The sequence below is a fragment of the Apis laboriosa genome, unplaced genomic scaffold, assembly GCF_014066325.1.
Source record: "Apis laboriosa isolate Shangri-la unplaced genomic scaffold, ASM1406632v1 scaffold18_cov149, whole genome shotgun sequence".
Classification (NCBI taxonomy): Eukaryota; Metazoa; Arthropoda; class Insecta; order Hymenoptera; family Apidae; genus Apis; species Apis laboriosa.
This window is the reverse complement of record NW_025222233.1, coordinates 543,193-560,842: the sequence shown is the minus strand read 5'-3', so window position 1 is coordinate 560,842 and position 17,650 is coordinate 543,193. Positions and strand designations below refer to the sequence as shown.

At 19.2% G+C, this 17,650-nt stretch overlaps 5 protein-coding genes across 9 annotated transcripts; 2 read left to right on the top strand and 3 right to left on the bottom strand.

The window, feature by feature from the left end:
- Position 1: 1 nt before the first annotated feature.
- Positions 2-2,863, bottom strand: LOC122711864 (39S ribosomal protein L37, mitochondrial). Of its 3 annotated transcripts, none has more exons than XM_043931010.1 (7): positions 2,801-2,863; positions 2,228-2,419; positions 1,817-2,023; positions 1,587-1,706; positions 1,019-1,125; positions 525-707; positions 2-453 (listed from the first exon to the last, which is right to left on the bottom strand). In XM_043931010.1, the coding sequence occupies exons 2-7, from the start codon at positions 2,407-2,409 to the stop codon at positions 32-34; spliced, it is 1,221 nt and encodes a 406-aa protein (XP_043786945.1). In that variant the 5' UTR covers positions 2,410-2,419; positions 2,801-2,863; the 3' UTR covers positions 2-31. The 3 variants fall into 3 exon arrangements, with proteins under 3 accessions (XP_043786945.1, XP_043786944.1, XP_043786946.1); XM_043931009.1 differs by lacking the exon at positions 2,801-2,863 and adding an exon at positions 2,502-2,606; XM_043931011.1 differs by lacking the exon at positions 2,801-2,863 and adding an exon at positions 2,480-2,498.
- Positions 2,864-3,680: 817 nt separating this feature from the next.
- Positions 3,681-8,950, top strand: LOC122711823 (E3 ubiquitin-protein ligase Su(dx)). Of its 2 annotated transcripts, none has more exons than XM_043930904.1 (12): positions 3,681-3,819; positions 4,276-4,408; positions 4,713-5,156; positions 5,261-6,296; positions 6,402-6,633; positions 6,747-7,060; positions 7,139-7,381; positions 7,456-7,615; positions 7,692-7,966; positions 8,037-8,262; positions 8,392-8,488; positions 8,576-8,950. In XM_043930904.1, the coding sequence occupies exons 2-12, from the start codon at positions 4,351-4,353 to the stop codon at positions 8,746-8,748; spliced, it is 3,258 nt and encodes a 1,085-aa protein (XP_043786839.1). In that variant the 5' UTR covers positions 3,681-3,819; positions 4,276-4,350; the 3' UTR covers positions 8,749-8,950. The 2 variants fall into 2 exon arrangements, with proteins under 2 accessions (XP_043786839.1, XP_043786838.1); XM_043930903.1 differs by having other exon boundaries at positions 3,697-3,950.
- Positions 8,951-11,716: 2,766 nt separating this feature from the next.
- On the bottom strand, positions 11,717-14,235 carry LOC122711920. Its single transcript, XM_043931104.1, has 6 exons — positions 13,894-14,235; positions 13,637-13,717; positions 13,039-13,157; positions 12,766-12,901; positions 12,378-12,652; positions 11,717-11,829 (listed from the first exon to the last, which is right to left on the bottom strand). Exons 1-6 carry the CDS (start codon positions 13,956-13,958, stop codon positions 11,717-11,719), a joined length of 789 nt encoding a protein of 262 aa, XP_043787039.1. The 5' UTR covers positions 13,959-14,235.
- A 1,048-nt stretch (positions 14,236-15,283) lies between these two features.
- LOC122711871 (protein SYS1 homolog) lies at positions 15,284-16,829 on the top strand. Of its 2 annotated transcripts, none has more exons than XM_043931022.1 (2): positions 15,284-15,483; positions 16,161-16,829. In XM_043931022.1, exon 2 carries the CDS (start codon positions 16,249-16,251, stop codon positions 16,729-16,731), a length of 483 nt encoding a protein of 160 aa, XP_043786957.1. In that variant the 5' UTR covers positions 15,284-15,483; positions 16,161-16,248; the 3' UTR covers positions 16,732-16,829. The 2 variants fall into 2 exon arrangements, with proteins under 2 accessions (XP_043786957.1, XP_043786958.1); XM_043931023.1 differs by lacking the exon at positions 15,284-15,483 and adding an exon at positions 15,764-15,823.
- Positions 16,823-17,516, bottom strand: LOC122711872 (NADH dehydrogenase [ubiquinone] iron-sulfur protein 6, mitochondrial). Its single transcript, XM_043931024.1, has 3 exons — positions 17,353-17,516; positions 17,070-17,246; positions 16,823-16,984 (listed from the first exon to the last, which is right to left on the bottom strand). Exons 1-3 carry the CDS (start codon positions 17,485-17,487, stop codon positions 16,922-16,924), a joined length of 375 nt encoding a protein of 124 aa, XP_043786959.1. The 5' UTR covers positions 17,488-17,516; the 3' UTR covers positions 16,823-16,921.
- Between the last annotated feature and the right edge of the window lie 134 nt (positions 17,517-17,650).

The window sequence follows — 17,650 nt, the reverse complement described above, 5'->3', positions numbered from 1 at the left end:
ATATGTTTATTATAAATAATTGTTTCTTATTTTATTTATTTTTATAAAATGCAAGAAATCTTTTAAAAACGTCACTATTATAATCTTTAAGACAAGGCTGTCCTTTTTCATATTGAGCTTCTTCATATAATTTTATTGATGGTTCTGACCACCAAAAATTTTTTATTCCTTCTTTACCATCAATATCTAAGGTATTAAGTTGATATACAGAGAAGTGAAAGTTTTGTCCATCTGACTGAACACATTGCACAACAATAGGTTCAGGTAATTTTTTCACATTTAATCCAAATCTTTGTTGCGCACAAGTTGCTGCTACAGTAAATGATTTTATCATAGAACGTGCATGAATTTGATCTTCCGTGACTGGCATTTCAGTTAAATTTCTAACTTCCTCTGGATTATTATTTATAAAAATAGTATGAACATTCATAAATGGCGATTCCATAATAATTGCTATAATATTAATATATATTTTTAAATTTTCTAATTATAATGTAGAAATATTATATCAAATTTCTACTTACGATATAGATTTTCATTATTAAAAATATCTAATTTAGATAAACCAATAGTATAATGTAATGGATAAATATCAGGTAAATCAAATTCATTATTCATATTTACATCTTCTATTGGTGTCAAAGGTATTAAAGATGTCATCATTATATCCATTTTTAAAGAAAATTTTATGAAATAATTTTCTTTTTCTAAAAGATAAGTTATCAATAAACGATTATTATATTACTAGAGTATTATATTAAAAATAATAAATATATTAGAGATATATTAAAATAATTAGAAATAAAATATATAAATATATTAGAAGTAATAATATATATATACTAAAATATGCAAAATTTTCCTAAATTTTTATTAAAGTTTTAAATACTAAAATTGAAAATTATATAATAATATATAAATATGAATGTTTCAATATATAAAAATATAATATTTCTTAACAAATAATATAATAATCTTAACAAATTAATGTTATTTATTTCTTTAATAATTCACATACCTAAACACATAGATAAAAGTCCATCATGCGTTATTGATTTGTTTTGTGCATCATTTAATCCACATAATGATTCACAAAGTTGTAAAAACTTTTTTGATAAATTATGCCTACAATATACATATCACTTTAAAATTAAAATTAGAAAAATATAAAGTCAATATAATTATATAAAAATTTATTATTATTTTATATTATTGATTTATATTATTAATATAATATATATATATTATTGTTATATATAAATATTGATTATTAATATAATATTATATATATATATTATGTATATGTATATTATTGTGTATATATATATATATATATATATATATATATATACAAAGATTTGGATTAAATATGAAAAAATTACCTGAACCTATTGTTATGCAATGTGTTCAGTCAAATAGACAAAATTTTCATCTCTTTGTATATCAACTTAATATCTTAGATATTTATATTATATATTATATTAATTATATTATAATATATATATTATATATATATCATTATATATTATATATTATATTATATTAATAACCATAATTATATATAATAAAAATTAATTGATATTTACATTTTTCTTGTTGTAGTTACACCATATACTCTTGGAAATACCCAAGCAGGTCGATCAGGATCCTTTAATCGTGGTAATTTTATTTGCTGTGTATCATATATTACAGATGTATAAACAAATCTGAATAAAATGATTTTTAAAATGAATTAGCATTTATACATATCAATTATATTAATTTTAATAAAATTATAAAGCAATGTTATATGTTTAATATAATTTTTATATAATACCTTTTTAATAAATTATTTATATTATCTGGAATTTCAGTAATTAAATTTTGTATTTTTTTTGGCAATTCATCATCAATTTTTAATGTTTTTGTTAATAAACATGCTTGTGGCACTCCTTCTTGTAAAACATTATGATCTTCAAATATCAAATAATTTGTATCTTTCAATTCAAGATTTATATTATTGAATTTAATTGAATTTTCAATTCTAATATAAAAAAAATAAATAACATTATTTATAATTAATATTATTTATAAAGTTTTATTAATTTCATTATTAAAAATTAAAAAAGCATTTATAAACTTCAAATAAGGTTATTAAATTTATTTGTTTTTTATTATAAGAATTAATAAATAAATATTAAAACTATTAATATTAAAGCTATAATATAAAATAAGAAAAGAATATTACATTTTGTGTTTATATTGATTTTGTTTTAATATAAATTTTGTAGCATCTTCAATTGGAAAATTCATAGATCTTAAAATATTTTCTGTTTTAGTCATTAATATAGATCTCTCTCGTTGATGCTGCCATAAATATCTTACTGCTTTACCTATATGATGTTTATATAAAAATTGTGTGAATTTCATTATAATTTACCTAAAAAAAGAATTTAATTAAATAATTAAAATTCTATTCTTTAAAAATATTTTACATTACTTTTTTATATCATTTATCTTACTAATATTGTTATTAGGTTAAGTAACACTATTATTTTTCTAAGATAAAAAATATGTAGTATTATATTATAACTATTCTTATAAGTATATATATAGTATCATTTATATTATAAGTATTATATTATATATTATATATAAAAGTATATATAACACTATATATTATAAGTATATATATATATAGTATCACTATATATTATAAGTATATATATATATAGTATTCAAAATCTCTTCAATTAAAAAATATTAATTTTAAATTTATATTAATTAAATTTTAATTATTTTTATATATGATAATATTTACTTCAATAAATTTTGATACAGTTAATATGACATATTATACAATATTCTACACAAATTACATATGAAAATTCTAATTCTAATAAGAATTAATATCAATAAAATATATATATATTATAAATATCAGATTATCAAATAAATAATTTTAGAAAGATCAATTTTTTAAAAAAAAGTAAAATATATATTACTACAATACTATAAGACTCTCAATACTAGCAAAAGCGATGTTGCCAAGTTAATTATCATAGCTTATATTTAAATAAATCATGATAAAAAAAAATTAATATTTTAATATTGCAGAATATAAAATACAAACAGATATCTTAATATCTTAATTCTTTTTGTATATATTATGTATTCTTTTTTTTATCAGTTTTCAATAATTTAATAATAAATATTATTATAAAATTAATATTATTAAAATCTGTTATTAAATATTAATTAACTTAAATAATTTAATATTACAAGCAATTTTGTTAATATTAATACAAATATCCATTTTATTTTTATTTCAATAAAAATTTTAATGATATAACAAAATTAATATATTATATAGTAATAATAAGTTTTTAGTCATAATATATATAAGAATATATAATTTTAATTATATATTATTTTATTTATATATTATTAAATATTTTAATTTAATAGTAAATAAATATTTTAATTTTATGAAAAATCATATTAATGTTATATATAAAAAATCATATTAAAATCATAAAATTTATATTTTATATTTATATCTAGGGAAGTAAAAATAGAGTCTTAATATAGTTAGCATTTTCTGTGAGATAAATACATAACATATGCGCGCGCATACATCCTATGCTTTTATAGTGATTTGCATATTATAAAAGGTTCCTACCTTTGATGTGTGAAAAGATGGTGACCTACTGATAACGAAGTTCTGTGATAAAAATTGTGAATGTTGAAGAACTTTTATCGTATAAACATTAATAGCCTTAAAAATAGGCAATGTATTGGAGTTGGATACATTTTCAAGAATTCATAATAAATACATCTGTATGTATTATGTAATTATTTGAATATTTTAATTCCATCATTTAGAAAGAGAATATCAATAGCAATAGTGTTTTTAGTACATGAAAGCCATCAACTTTTTTAAACCGTATTGCTTTATACAGTATTGTAATGTATGTATTTATCATTAATTGATTATATTAAATATTAAACATAAGTTTACTTTTTTATGTAATTTTGCTTTATTATTATACAAAATATTATAATGTCTGAAATAATTTTTTATTTCGTTTATTTATACAATGATGTAATATAATTTAATTACTAATCTAGCTTAAATATTTCTTTTGTTTTACCATAGTGATAATTGTTTTTCAGAATATTTTTTAATTATTTTATATAATTTTATAATTTTTATTAATAGATGTATGTATACAATACAATAAAAGTATTTTTGTTTAACTCAATTCATTAAGATTATTTAAAACTTCATTTCAGATGAAATTTATATATAAATAGTAAAAAAATTATGAATTTTCAAAAAATATATTAAATTTTACTAAATTGTATACAATGTCTCATTGTGACGAAGAAGTGGCATCATCTGGTTTTCACCAATTGAGTATTACAAGTAAGTTTTAATTTATTTTTAAAATACATATAAATTTCATGTCATTATTATTATTATATATTATATATATGTATATATATATATATATATATATATATATATATATATATATACATATATGATATACATATGATATATGAATCAATATTTAAATTTATAACTATTATTCCATTTATTTTGACAAATATAACATATTATTTAATAAATAAATATTAAATATAATAACTATTAGAAAAATAAATAGATAATATTATTATTATATGCAAATAATATATAATATTAAGATAACAATTAATTATTTTAGTTGAAGGTGCTATATTAAGAAGTTCTACATTTTTAAAGCCTAATCCTTATATAGAATTTTCTGTTGATGATAAAAGTCCTCGAAAAACAGAAGTTTCGAAATCTACATATCAACCAAAATGGAACGAGGAATTTACAATACTTGTAACTCCACATTCACAATTACATTTTCGATTATTAGATCATAGTACTTTCCGAAAAGATACTTTAATAGGAGAAAAAAAAATAAGTCTTTCTCAAGTATTATCTCATTATAATGGAAAATTAGAAAATATGGAAGTAACGTTTGACTTAATGAGTGAAAATAAACATGATTCTCAATTATGTAAAGTTGGAGAATTAATAACAGTATTTGATGGATTAAGAATCAATATGCCAAATACATCATCAAGCATTAATGAATCACCATCATGTCAAACACAATCTGCCTGCATAACTTTTGATGGTAAGAAATTAAGATTAGGTATTTAATTTTTTATAATTTTGATATATTTTATATATAAATAATATAAAACTGTTTTCAATTTAAAATTACAAACAATATTTTAGGTGTTTCAAATAATGATGCTATTAGTAATAGTAGCATTCTTAATGGAGGGATTCGAGCACGTATGAGATTACATGAAGCTAAACATGTTGCATCATCTAATTTTCATGGAACATTGTCAAATATTTATCAAAACTCTACTTATAATAGTGGAAGTGAGCAAACTAATACTAATAAAAATAATGAACAAATTGAACCTGTTGCATCAAATTCTTTATCAAATGGACATGTAATATCGCCTGCAGATAAATCTATTGTATCTTTATCAGGACGTTTTGCCGCATCTTTGCCAGATCGTCAAACGTCTCGAATAGAGCATGTATCAACATCTGGTATAGATGGTATAAGAGTTGGTTCATGTACAGAACAATTTCCAAAAGTTTCTGCCTCAGAAAGTCGTAATATTTCCCAAATTGAACAATCAACAATATTGTCTGGAACAGTTGGAATATCTAGATCAGATCAATTAACTACTAATACAGACATATGTTCACATAATAGAACAGAACAATCTCTTTCTAATGAACGTAACATTCGAACAGAACAATCAGTAACTAGTTCTCTTTCAGATAGTTATGGAAATATGAGAACAGATCAGGATACTTCTTTAATGGATGGATTTATAGTTTCTAGAGTAGATCAATTTAGAAATCCTGTTTTAACTGATAATCAAGGACATTCTCAAACAGAGCAATCTGTAGTATTTACTTTACCAGATGGTTCTCATTTAGAACAACCTACAGTGTTTCTTATGACAGATAATCGTGGAATAACACGTTCAGATCAATCTTCAATATTATCCACGAGTGAAGCACGTAGAACTACTCATAATGAACAATATACAAATCCTACAACTATACGGTCAAATCCTCGAGTAGTACAACGGGTAGCTTCATTGTCAGGATCAACTAACATGCTGCCTGGACAGTCAACTCAATCTGGATCTTCAATTGTACTTGCTGAAATTGATCCCACAAATCATTCTGAAGAGCCATTACCTCCTGGTTGGGAAATGAGATATGATATTTATGGAAGAAGGTTATTTATTTTAAAAAAATAATTTAATTTTTACATTTTTCTTAAGAAATGTATAAAATATATATATATTTTTAATACTTTATTTTTATTATTATTTTTAATTAGGTATTATGTTGATCATAAGACACGAAGTACTTCTTGGGAAAGACCACAACCTTTACCACCAGGTTGGGAAGTTCGTAGAGATCCCAGAGGCAGAATTTATTATGTAGATCATAATACAAGAACAACAACATGGCAAAGACCAAATACAGAAAGATTACAACATTTTCAGCATTGGCAAGGTGAAAGACAGCATGTGGTACAACAAGGAAACCAACGATTTCTCTATCCTCAAGTAAGTAATAAATAATTATAATATAATAATTTTATTTATATTTATATTTCATTTCTAGTTTTTAAATATAAATATTTAACATCCTAGTTTAGAAATTTAATATATATTTACAGGCACATGGAAATCAAACTGTTATAGCAGGATCCTCAACATCATCTATGGTTGATGATGATGATACTCTAGGACCATTACCTGCTGGGTGGGAAAGACGTAAACAGCCAGAAGGAAGAATTTATTATGTAAATCATAAAAATCGTACAACACAATGGGAAGATCCAAGAACGCAAGGACAAGAAACTGGAATTGATGAACCACCATTACCAGATGGCTGGGAAATACGATTAACTGAAGATGGAGTTCGATATTTTGTAGATCATAATACGAGGACAACTACATTTCAAGATCCAAGACCTGGTGCACCTAAAGGGTTTGTATATTTTCTTTTAAATCATTCTTAAATATTTCTTTTTTTTCTTATGCTACTTATTATTATCTCGTTATTTAGTCCAAAAGGTGTTTATCGTGTACCAAGAGCATATGAAAGATCATTTCGATGGAAATTATCACAATTTCGCTTTTTATGTCAGACCAATGCATTACCGAATCATATAAAAATTAGTGTTAATCGACAAACATTGTTTGAAGATTCCTATCATCAGATAATGAATGCTGAAGCTTTTGCACTAAGACGCAGATTATATATAATATTTAAAGGAGAAGAAGGTTTAGATTATGGAGGTGTATCAAGGTAAGAATTAATTATTTTAATTAAAAATTATTTTAAAAAAATAAAAATGAATTAAATATTAATTTTGATTTTAGAGAATGGTTTTTCTTATTAAGTCATGAAGTGTTAAATCCAATGTATTGTTTATTTGAATATGCCAATAAGAGTAATTATAGTTTACAAATTAATCCAGCATCTTATGTTAATCCTGATCATTTACAATATTTCAAATTTATTGGAAGATTTATAGCAATGGTATGATAATTTTTTATTTTCTTCATAATATATTTTTAATAAAATCAATAAAATTAATATATATTTTTATATAAAGGCTCTTTATCATGGACGTTTTATCTATAGTGGATTCACTATGCCATTTTATAAACGTATGTTAAATAAAAAATTAATTATGAAAGATATAGAATCTATTGATCCAGAATTCTATAAATCTCTTGTATGGATAAAAGAAAACAATATTGATGAATGTGGCCTCGAATTGTATTATAGTGTAGATTTTGAAATTCTTGGCCAAGTAATACATCATGAATTAAAAGAAGGTGGTGACAAAATTAGAGTTATTGAAGAAAATAAAGAAGAATATATTAGGTATAACAAACATTAAATTAAAATTTTGTATGTTAAAGAATAATTTATTTATTAATTTCTATTATATAAGGTTAATGACAGAATGGAGAATGACAAGAGGTATAGAGGACCAAACTAAAGCATTTTTAGAAGGTTTTAATTCTGTTGTACCATTAGAATGGTTAAAATATTTTGATGAGCGTGAATTAGAACTTATGCTTTGTGGTATGCAAGAAATAGATGTAGAAGATTGGCAACGCAATACAATTTATAGACATTATACACGAAATAGCAAACAAATTTTGTGGTTTTGGCAGGTTTGTTATTATATATGTAATAGATATTATATATGTAAAAAATATATATTATACATATTATATATGTAAAAAATTATTCTATATATATATATATGTCAGATTTATTATATTTATATATTTTATATTCAGTTCGTAAATAGAACAGATAGCGAAAAACGAGCTCGACTTTTACAATTTGTAACGGGTACTTGTCGAGTACCTGTTGGAGGATTTGCAGAATTAATGGGTAAATAATAAATACTAATAATTAAATGAATTTTAAATAATTTAAATTAAATTCAAATTATTTAAATTTAAAATTACATTTTTTTAGGAAGCAATGGTCCTCAAAGATTTTGTATAGAGAAAGTAGGAAAAGATACATGGTTACCTAGATCACATACATGCTTCAATAGATTGGATTTACCACCATATAAAAGTTATGATCAACTAGTAGAAAAGTTAAATTATGCAATTGAAGAAACAGAAGGTTTTGGCCAAGAATAATTAAATACTTAAATATAATATATCACTATATATGAGAAGTGATGAAAACAAGTTTAGTGTAATACAAGATTTTATGATTTGATTTATCTTGTTTATAATAACAAGATAAAATTGTTAAGTAAGAATTTTTTTTAAATTAATGAATTAAAAATGTTTGTATTAAACTTTTATAAGAAATTCTGATATTAATTTTAATTGAAAATTTATTNATGAAGTGCACAGAAAATATTTAAAAAATTGTATATATTTACAAAGTAAAACTTATACAATTAATAAATCATAGAAATAATAAAATAAAAGCAAAGATGCCAAAATAATTATCTTATAATTGATTTTTTTTAAGATTAATCTTATCTAATTTTACTTCATTATGTTTCATTAATAATTATAATGAAATAAATCATGTTTTTAATTGCTGTTTATTATTGATGCTTTCTACGATACTTAGTAATATTCCCTAATAAAAGGCTTGAAAATTATAATAAGTGCTGTACATATTAAGCTATAAATATATTGTATTTTATGTGACAAATCAATAATAACGATTTCATGTTTTGTCCTAAGAAGGTATAAAAAATTACATTAAAAACTTTATAGATAGATTAAAAAATGGAAAATAGATTTAAAAATGGTTTTTTGTATGAAACTAAATAATTTATACAATTTTTATCATATAAATTTATAAAAATATAACATAATATATGATTTTTATATTTTTAGTTGATTTTTTTATTATTTTAAATATTATAAACAAAATATTTTATTATTTGAAATATTATAAACAAAAAAAATAGTAGCTTTTGTTATAAAAATCATGTTGCAAATAATATTTGTAAATTATTAGCATTTATTATTTAATATTTGTGATAAATGAAATTCATTTGATAATAAATATCAGCATTTCTTTCTTTATTATTTCTGTAACTATTTCTATTATCATATTGTGAATCATATGATTAAAATTTTTAAAATTTTCATTACTTATAGTTATTGTATAAAATTTCATATTATTTGTTCTCATTTTTAAATATTTTATCTCTTTCAATTTAAATTTTGCTCTTTTACTTTTCTTTTGCGCATAATAAATACCTATCTTGATTTTTTCTAATTCTATAGCATTAACTTCTAAATAAAAAGTATTATATTATCAGATTTAATTAAATTTTATATAATATTTTAAATACATTATATATTTGATATAGCAATGTCATTTTTCCGAGAATCTATTATTCATTTCAAATCAATTGGGAATTTTTAATATTATAAATACTATTATTATTGAATCATTAAAGTATTTGATATTTTTTTCATAATATTTAAAATAAATTTAAATTAATTTTTTTAAATTTGAGTTTTTATATTGTTTGAAATAATAACTTAGGATTATAAACATGAAATTTATTAATATTTTTAATAATAATTTGTGTGTGTATATATATGCTCATATATGTATAAATAAATTGTAATTAATGTAAGAAATAATTAATACATTTAATAAAATGTATGCAAAAATATAAAATATATACATGTGTACACACAAATTATATTCATGAAATGTATATTTTGACAGTAATATAATAAAATATATATATATATATATATATATATATATGAAAAAATTTATAATATAAAAATCAATTTGCTTATGTATTGGTTAATTAGTTAAAAATGAATATAAATATTTGTAATATAACTTCTGTATAATGCATATTCTAAGTTTTGTAATTCAGTATATACAAAGTATGCTATAGTATAACTATATATATAACTATATATATGAAAGTATTTACTATTTTTTTCTTAAAAATATTGTATGTAAATTTTTGAATGAATATGTATTTTATTTTCTATTATTTTTATTATTTCAATATTTTTTTAAATAATAAATATCTATTATTTATTATGTATAATTTGATAGGTTTTTTTATTATAATAACTTTTATATTATTATAATAAATATTTTAAAAGATATATAAAAAATATTATAAGATAAGATAAAAAGTTTTGTAAAAAATTGTTTAGTTAAATTTAATAATTTTTTTAACTAATTTAATTTTATTTTTTATTTTTTAAATTATATTTATTAATATTTAAATTATATATTTTTTATATATTCTGGATATCAAAATTGCTCATAATTTTTTTTACGATTTAACAGATGAAAATATAAAATATAAAAACAAATTGCTTAATTTAAATATAAATTAAAGTATGAATCATGGACAATGATATTCAAATAAGGTAAGTAGAAATTACACATATTTTATCATGCCAACTAACTTCATAATGATGATTTATATATATGAATTCATATTGTGTATATATGTAGATAAAGAACAAATGATATGTAAATATTAAAGAAAGAATATCGATAATTTGTATTTATATAATATATTTATATATTATATAATTAATTATAATGTTATTATTACATTCAACAAAACAATATTTATCATAACATTTATTTATATTATACATTATAAATTAACAATTTAAATCAACTTAATAACTTAAAAGTTAAAAAATTATTTGCTATAACTTAATCTTAATTAAAAGTAATTAACTAAAATTAATTTAATTAAAATTATTAAATTAAAATATTAATCTTATGAAATATTGCATATATTATTTTTCTTGGAAAATTTGTATATAAAAAAACATATGTAGAATATAAAATACTTTTGTTTCTGCACATGAAATTAAAACATAAAAAAAAAAAGAAATTATTTTTGATATATGCATTATTAACTCATAATTATCTTACAAACACTTAAACAGATATACATATTTATACATAGAATGAATTTATATATTGAAATAATTTTATTACATATTATGTAAATTAAATTAATTTATATTTTTGTTTAACAACAATACCATACATGTTATTTATCATTATCATTTACTATATTTTTATTATAATCATTTTTACTATAGAAAATTACTATTTAAATTTTATTTAATTTTATCATAATTTTGGATTAGGTTTAAAAAATTTATCCCAAGAAAAGAAATTTAAATCACTATCGAGAAAATTACTATTTTCATTTGTTGATAATTTTTTTTTTCCAAATAAATCACCTGAAATTTATATAATTATAATTTTTTAAATAAAAATTAATTTTAATGAAATTAAAAACAATTTTTTGAAAAATTGTATAAATTTTAATATATTAATGAGCATAATACAAATATTTTTTAAATTATATTTTTTTATAAATAAGTTAATATATTTTTATAAAAAAAAAATATAATTTAGAAAATATTTTTTAATTCTGTAAATCTTATTATAAGTTATAAATACATAAATATTATTTGTCTCTTCAATGTCTCAAAATTTTGTAAATTCCGAATTTAATCATTAAAAAAAATAATTTCAATAATATGTAATTTTTTTTTTTAAATTTTTAATTAATTAAAGTATCCTAAAATTGTAATTAAAACAAATTGAAAAAAGTGTTCCAATGAACACATATCTAATCATCTAATAATATTAAAGTGATATATTTTATAATTGTTAATAAGAGTAAATATAAAAATATTAAATAAATTTTTTTATTAGAAAATATAGTTAATTGAAACAAAAATTTGTATTATTTTCCTGAATCCTTTATAAATTTATTACTTACATTCATTTACATCACAAAATTCTTCTGTTTTTATTTCTACTCCATTTTTATCTATTTTTGTGACAATAGTGTGAATTTTATCACCAATTTGCTGTGATATCATAGTTTCTTCATTTCCTTCATAATCTTTAATAATTTGTTTTTGTTCTATTGTTCCATCAGCTTTACGAATATATTCTTTCCTCATGGATTTTCCAAATATGCGAGGACGTGATATTTCAAATTTTGATTTGTCATGTTCATCCCAAATATTGGAAAAATTATCTACAGTAATCCTATTGAAATTAACAAAATTTTTTTTCAATATTTATAAATATTACATTCAATAATTTTTTAAAATAATTAAATGAATTATAATTTAACTATTTTATTAAATTTAATTACTAACTTTCCATCTAAATCTGTATCTAATTTTAATCCAGTCTGATTATTATTTGGTTTTAACATTTTATCACGTAAATTTTCTCTTTGTGAAGGAGCATTTGAAGGTCCAAATAAAAATATATTTGTATTTGCATCATTATCTAAAAAAATTTTTTAAATATTTTTATAATTATTTTTAAAATTAATATAATTAATAATTATTTTTAAAATAATATTTATAATTATATATGAATTAAAAACAATTGATATCCATTGATATCCATTATTAAATCCATACCTTCATTATGAAATCCATAAATAAAATTCATCATTATATTCTCAATTTGAGATTCAAAGTATCTTGTTATTTGTAATGGATCACTAAAGATATTAAAGTGATTATTTCTTCCAAAATATCTGTTATATATAAAGTTACAATAAAATTAATAATTTTTCATAATAAACATAAGTAAATAAAATATATAAATTATATTACATAAATTCTATTAAAATTTATTTTTCCAAAATTGCAATCATGATATTAAATTATTATTTTGTTTTTAAATTAAATAATTCAAGAAACTAATGATTTATTTACGAAAAATTTTATTTTTTTAAACATAATATATAAAATATTTATTTTATATGTATATAAATATAAGTAGATTTTTTAAGTATATATATATATATTATTATTATTATTATTATTATTTTATTATTATTTAAAGTGAAATAAAATTTTATAAATATATGTTTATGTTTTGCAATATATCTTTAATTTGCTCATATCAAAGATTTATTAATATTATATTAAAATAATACAAATAGATTTTTAAAAATACTAATTAAACAATGAACAAATAATAAATCTTTATAAAATGTAAAATAAAATTTACCTCGGATTATCATAAACATCAATTTGCCATATTGAATTTCCAAAATTGTCCCCATTATAATTATCTTCACAATCAGCAAATCTGAAATATTCAATTAAAATAAAAAAAATTGAAAAATTCAATTAAAAAAAAAATATAATATATTTGATTAAATCATAAAAAATGAATAAAACTAAGTAATATGCAATCACACAACCCACAGAATCGGATTGTAATAATGCAATCGACAATTATATATATTTATTTACACTTTTTACCTTTTATTAAATTTATCCGAATTGTTTCCGCCAAATATATTGCGGATGAAATTCCAAAACTCCATTTCTTACAACTCTAATCTCTTTACTTAATGAAAAGGAGCTTACATCATATTTTTGAATATTCTCGAACTATAGCAATGGACTGTGTTCAACAAGACAACTCACTAGATATAAATAAATTAAAAAACGTGACAATTAGGTACAATTTCAGTTATTAGTTGACGAATTATCGATATTAAAATCTTTACATATTTAAAATATGTCGATATTAACTATAATAGTATTATTTATTTTATTTTAATAAAGATAAATTATATTTGTGAACTTTTTTCTCGAATTATTTATCGAATCAAAAGATCATACTTTTTCTTGTCTAAATTTAGAATATATATTAAAATATGTACTTAATATTTATTAAATATTTTATGTAAATTGAATAGTCGATTTAATTTCTCTCTACATTTTGATCATGTGACTTTATTTACATTTAGTGATTTATTTCATTGACAGAATATTATATTTTTTAATTTGAAGATAGTCATATAAGATATAAGTTATGGTTAGAATAAATTTAACAATAATATTATTTTATTTCGATAGACATTTACTATAAGTTACTATTTTCGGATTCCCGCGATTTTATAAAATATTTCATAATAATATATATAATGATAATAAATAACATAAAAAGATTATAATAGAATAATTATAAAGTAATACAATATGTATATAATACAAATTTGTTATCTATTTATAATAATTACTTGATTTATATATATATAAAACAAATTATTTAGTATAGATTAAATTAAAAAAATTAAAATTCAAATTTTTACATTTCATATTTTATTTCATCATATTTTACATTTCGTACTTTATTTTTCTTATAATTATACAGTACAATAATTTAACAAGTACATAACATTAGAGATAATATTATTCTATTATAAATTGTTTATATAATGTTATATAACATTTTTATATAAAAATTTTATAAAATAAATTAAAACTTATAATTGTATTATAATATAATTGTAATTAATATAAATTAATTATAATGTAATTATAATGTTACTTTGTAAATGATTTAGAACTTTTCTTATTTTCTTTGAATTGTTCATACTATTTATTTCATTGAATATTTATGTATTTTTTTTTATATATTAAAAATTTTATTTCATTTTGATTAACTTATATGGTTTGATTATTATGTATTTATCATTTTTTAAAGGAATATTTTAAATTTATTTTGCAATAATATTTTCTTAATTAATGTAAATATTTTAAATTCAAATTTATCTGAAATAAAGATAATTTTTTTATCATTTTAAATTACTATATAACTTACTATATATTATTATTACTTACAGTTACATTATTTATACATTATTTATAATTTTTAATAGGTTATGTATATTTTGTTTAATTTCTTTAAAAATATATTAATTATATTTCGCCAATTTTTATTATGTATGTTAAAATAGAACTCCAGATACTTGCTAGTAAAAGCGATGTTGCCAAGCTTAATATCACGATTTGTATCCAAAGAAATAGCCTATGTCTATCATATAATAATTTCATAGAAAGGTAACCATTTTGAAGTGAAATACTTTTTATAATTTGAGATTTATCAATCGCAATTTATAAATAATATTATATCATTCTTTTTATAGCAATATATAAGATACAGTAAAATTAAATCTTTTAAAGTCATCAATATATTTAATTAAATTTTTTTATCTTTCTCTCTCTCTTTTTCTTATACATACTTATATATATGTATACATATCGAATGTATATATATATATATATATATATATATATATCGAAAAATATATCATTTGCATGTAATAAATAACTATTTAAAATCAATTTAAACATCTGAATTATCACAATTTCTCAATAATATTTTATTATATAAATTTATGTAAGTCATATTTTTTAAATTTATCAAAAATTTATATATTTATATGATGTATATATATATATAACATATTTTAATTTAACATGTAACAAATCAATATAATTGTATAATATGTTTATAAAATAATTAAATGAAATTATCTTATTAAACAAATTAAAGAAGAATTACAAGATAAAAAAAGTTCTATTCTACAATTTTAATATTAGATTAAGATTTTTATAATATAAAAAAAATATATAATAAATTATATATTTTATAAATTATAAAATTATTAATAACTCTAATATACATATATTTTTTTAAAAATTTCTCATTCTTATATTAATCACTTTTGTTTTAGATGAAAAGAAACTTCAGTATGATAAAATACAAAATATATAACATAGAATTGTTTTATTAAACAAAATTAATATTTTAAAAATTAAACAATGAATAATATTTCTGGACAATTTCGAAAAACAATATGGGATCCATTTCTTATTATATCTCAAATAATTGCTATTCAAACAGTGATGTATTTTTGTCTTGGATTATGGATTTGGATTGTTGCATCATATATAGGATCCACAAAATCATTAGATTATGTTTTCCATTATAAAGAAATCCATGTTAGAGATTTTGCTGGTCAATTTATTATAATTATTTTTATTTTAAATGCATTGATTGGAGCAATTGCATTATGGTGGCTAGTACAGAGAACAAAACAATGTATGGATTTTGCATGCACAGCACATTTAATACATTTATTATGCTGTTGGGCATATAATGCAAGTTTTCCATCAACTTTTAGTTGGTGGTGTTTAAATATTATATCTTTAAGTATAATGTGTGTTTGTGGTGAATTCCTCTGTATGAAAACCGAATTGCAAGCAATACCATTAAGTATGAACAGCCAAAAAACAGCTTTGTAAAAATTTATTACCAAAGTCAAATTTTGTTTAGAAAATTTATTATTGTTCCACAAATTAGAAAGTTTAAAGTACATAAATAAAAGAGATTTTATCCTATATACATATTTCTAATATTTATTACCATAAATATACATAAAATAAATTAATAATTTACAATTTAACTATGTATATATGTATATATTGCATTTATTTAATGATCTTCTTTATAAAAGCGTAAACCACAATATCCACAAGTATGATCACCAGGTTTATCCTAAAATATGTAAAAATAAAATTATGAAATATTCTTTAATTAGTACTATAATACTATAGTAGTATAATACTATAATAATTTATACCAGATTAATATAAACTTTTGGATGTCCTAAAGGTCCACCACCTCCATCACACGCCACAATTTTTTCTTTTGCTGATGTAGGAGAAACTTCTGCTATCAATTTTATGGCCCAATTATCATTAACCTCTTTTGGTCTATTTACAAATCGTATATTGCGATAATCATCTTCATCATATATCTATTAAAAAAATAAATAATATTTATTTTATTATCAAAATAAATAATATAGGTTACAAAAAATTATACAAATAAATATAAATATTTTTTTACAATTTTAATTTTACCTGACCAGTATGAGTAATTTTTTTAGCAGATTTTGAAGTTATATCGTGTGCATTTCTCATTATTAATCCTATGGTATTAATTTTATATTTTCTATTGGAAGTTTTAAAAAATTCCATGATCTTTGTACTCGCCATTTTTTTTTGTTTTTTTTTAATTGTTCAAGATGTCGCGGCATATAAATTTTCAATCAAAAAAAAATATAGTACATATACAGGATATCTTACAAATTTGAGAATGCAAATTAATTGAAGATTCCTGAAGTAATTTTCTTTTAAAAAAATTTTTATTATAGTTTTG

Excerpts from the sequence above, each read along its gene's own strand:
- LOC122711920 (XM_043931104.1), bottom strand. The coding sequence starts at position 13,958 with ATGGAGTTTTGGAATTTCATCCGCAATATATTTGGCGGAAACAATTCG. Across the intron at positions 13,158-13,636 it reads GATGTTTATGATAATCCGAG|ATATTTTGGAAGAAATAATC; the intron begins GTAAATTTTATT and ends TATATATAACAG. Across the intron at positions 12,653-12,765 it reads GATACAGATTTAGATGGAAA|GATTACTGTAGATAATTTTT; the intron begins GTTAGTAATTAA and ends TAATTTCAATAG.
- LOC122711871 (XM_043931022.1), top strand. The coding sequence starts at position 16,249 with ATGAATAATATTTCTGGACAATTTCGAAAAACAATATGGGATCCATTT.
- LOC122711864 (XM_043931010.1), bottom strand. The coding sequence starts at position 2,409 with ATGAAATTCACACAATTTTTATATAAACATCATATAGGTAAAGCAGTA. Across the intron at positions 2,024-2,227 it reads AATCAATATAAACACAAAAT|AATTGAAAATTCAATTAAAT; the intron begins GTAATATTCTTT and ends TTTTTATATTAG. Across the intron at positions 1,707-1,816 it reads ATAAATAATTTATTAAAAAG|ATTTGTTTATACATCTGTAA; the intron begins GTATTATATAAA and ends CATTTTATTCAG.
- LOC122711872 (XM_043931024.1), bottom strand. The coding sequence starts at position 17,487 with ATGGCGAGTACAAAGATCATGGAATTTTTTAAAACTTCCAATAGAAAA. Across the intron at positions 17,247-17,352 it reads AAATTACTCATACTGGTCAG|ATATATGATGAAGATGATTA; the intron begins GTAAAATTAAAA and ends TTTTTTTAATAG. Across the intron at positions 16,985-17,069 it reads CAAAAGTTTATATTAATCTG|GATAAACCTGGTGATCATAC; the intron begins GTATAAATTATT and ends TACATATTTTAG.
- LOC122711823 (XM_043930904.1), top strand. The coding sequence starts at position 4,351 with ATGTCTCATTGTGACGAAGAAGTGGCATCATCTGGTTTTCACCAATTG. Across the intron at positions 5,157-5,260 it reads TGCCTGCATAACTTTTGATG|GTGTTTCAAATAATGATGCT; the intron begins GTAAGAAATTAA and ends ACAATATTTTAG. Across the intron at positions 7,061-7,138 it reads AGACCTGGTGCACCTAAAGG|TCCAAAAGGTGTTTATCGTG; the intron begins GTTTGTATATTT and ends CTCGTTATTTAG.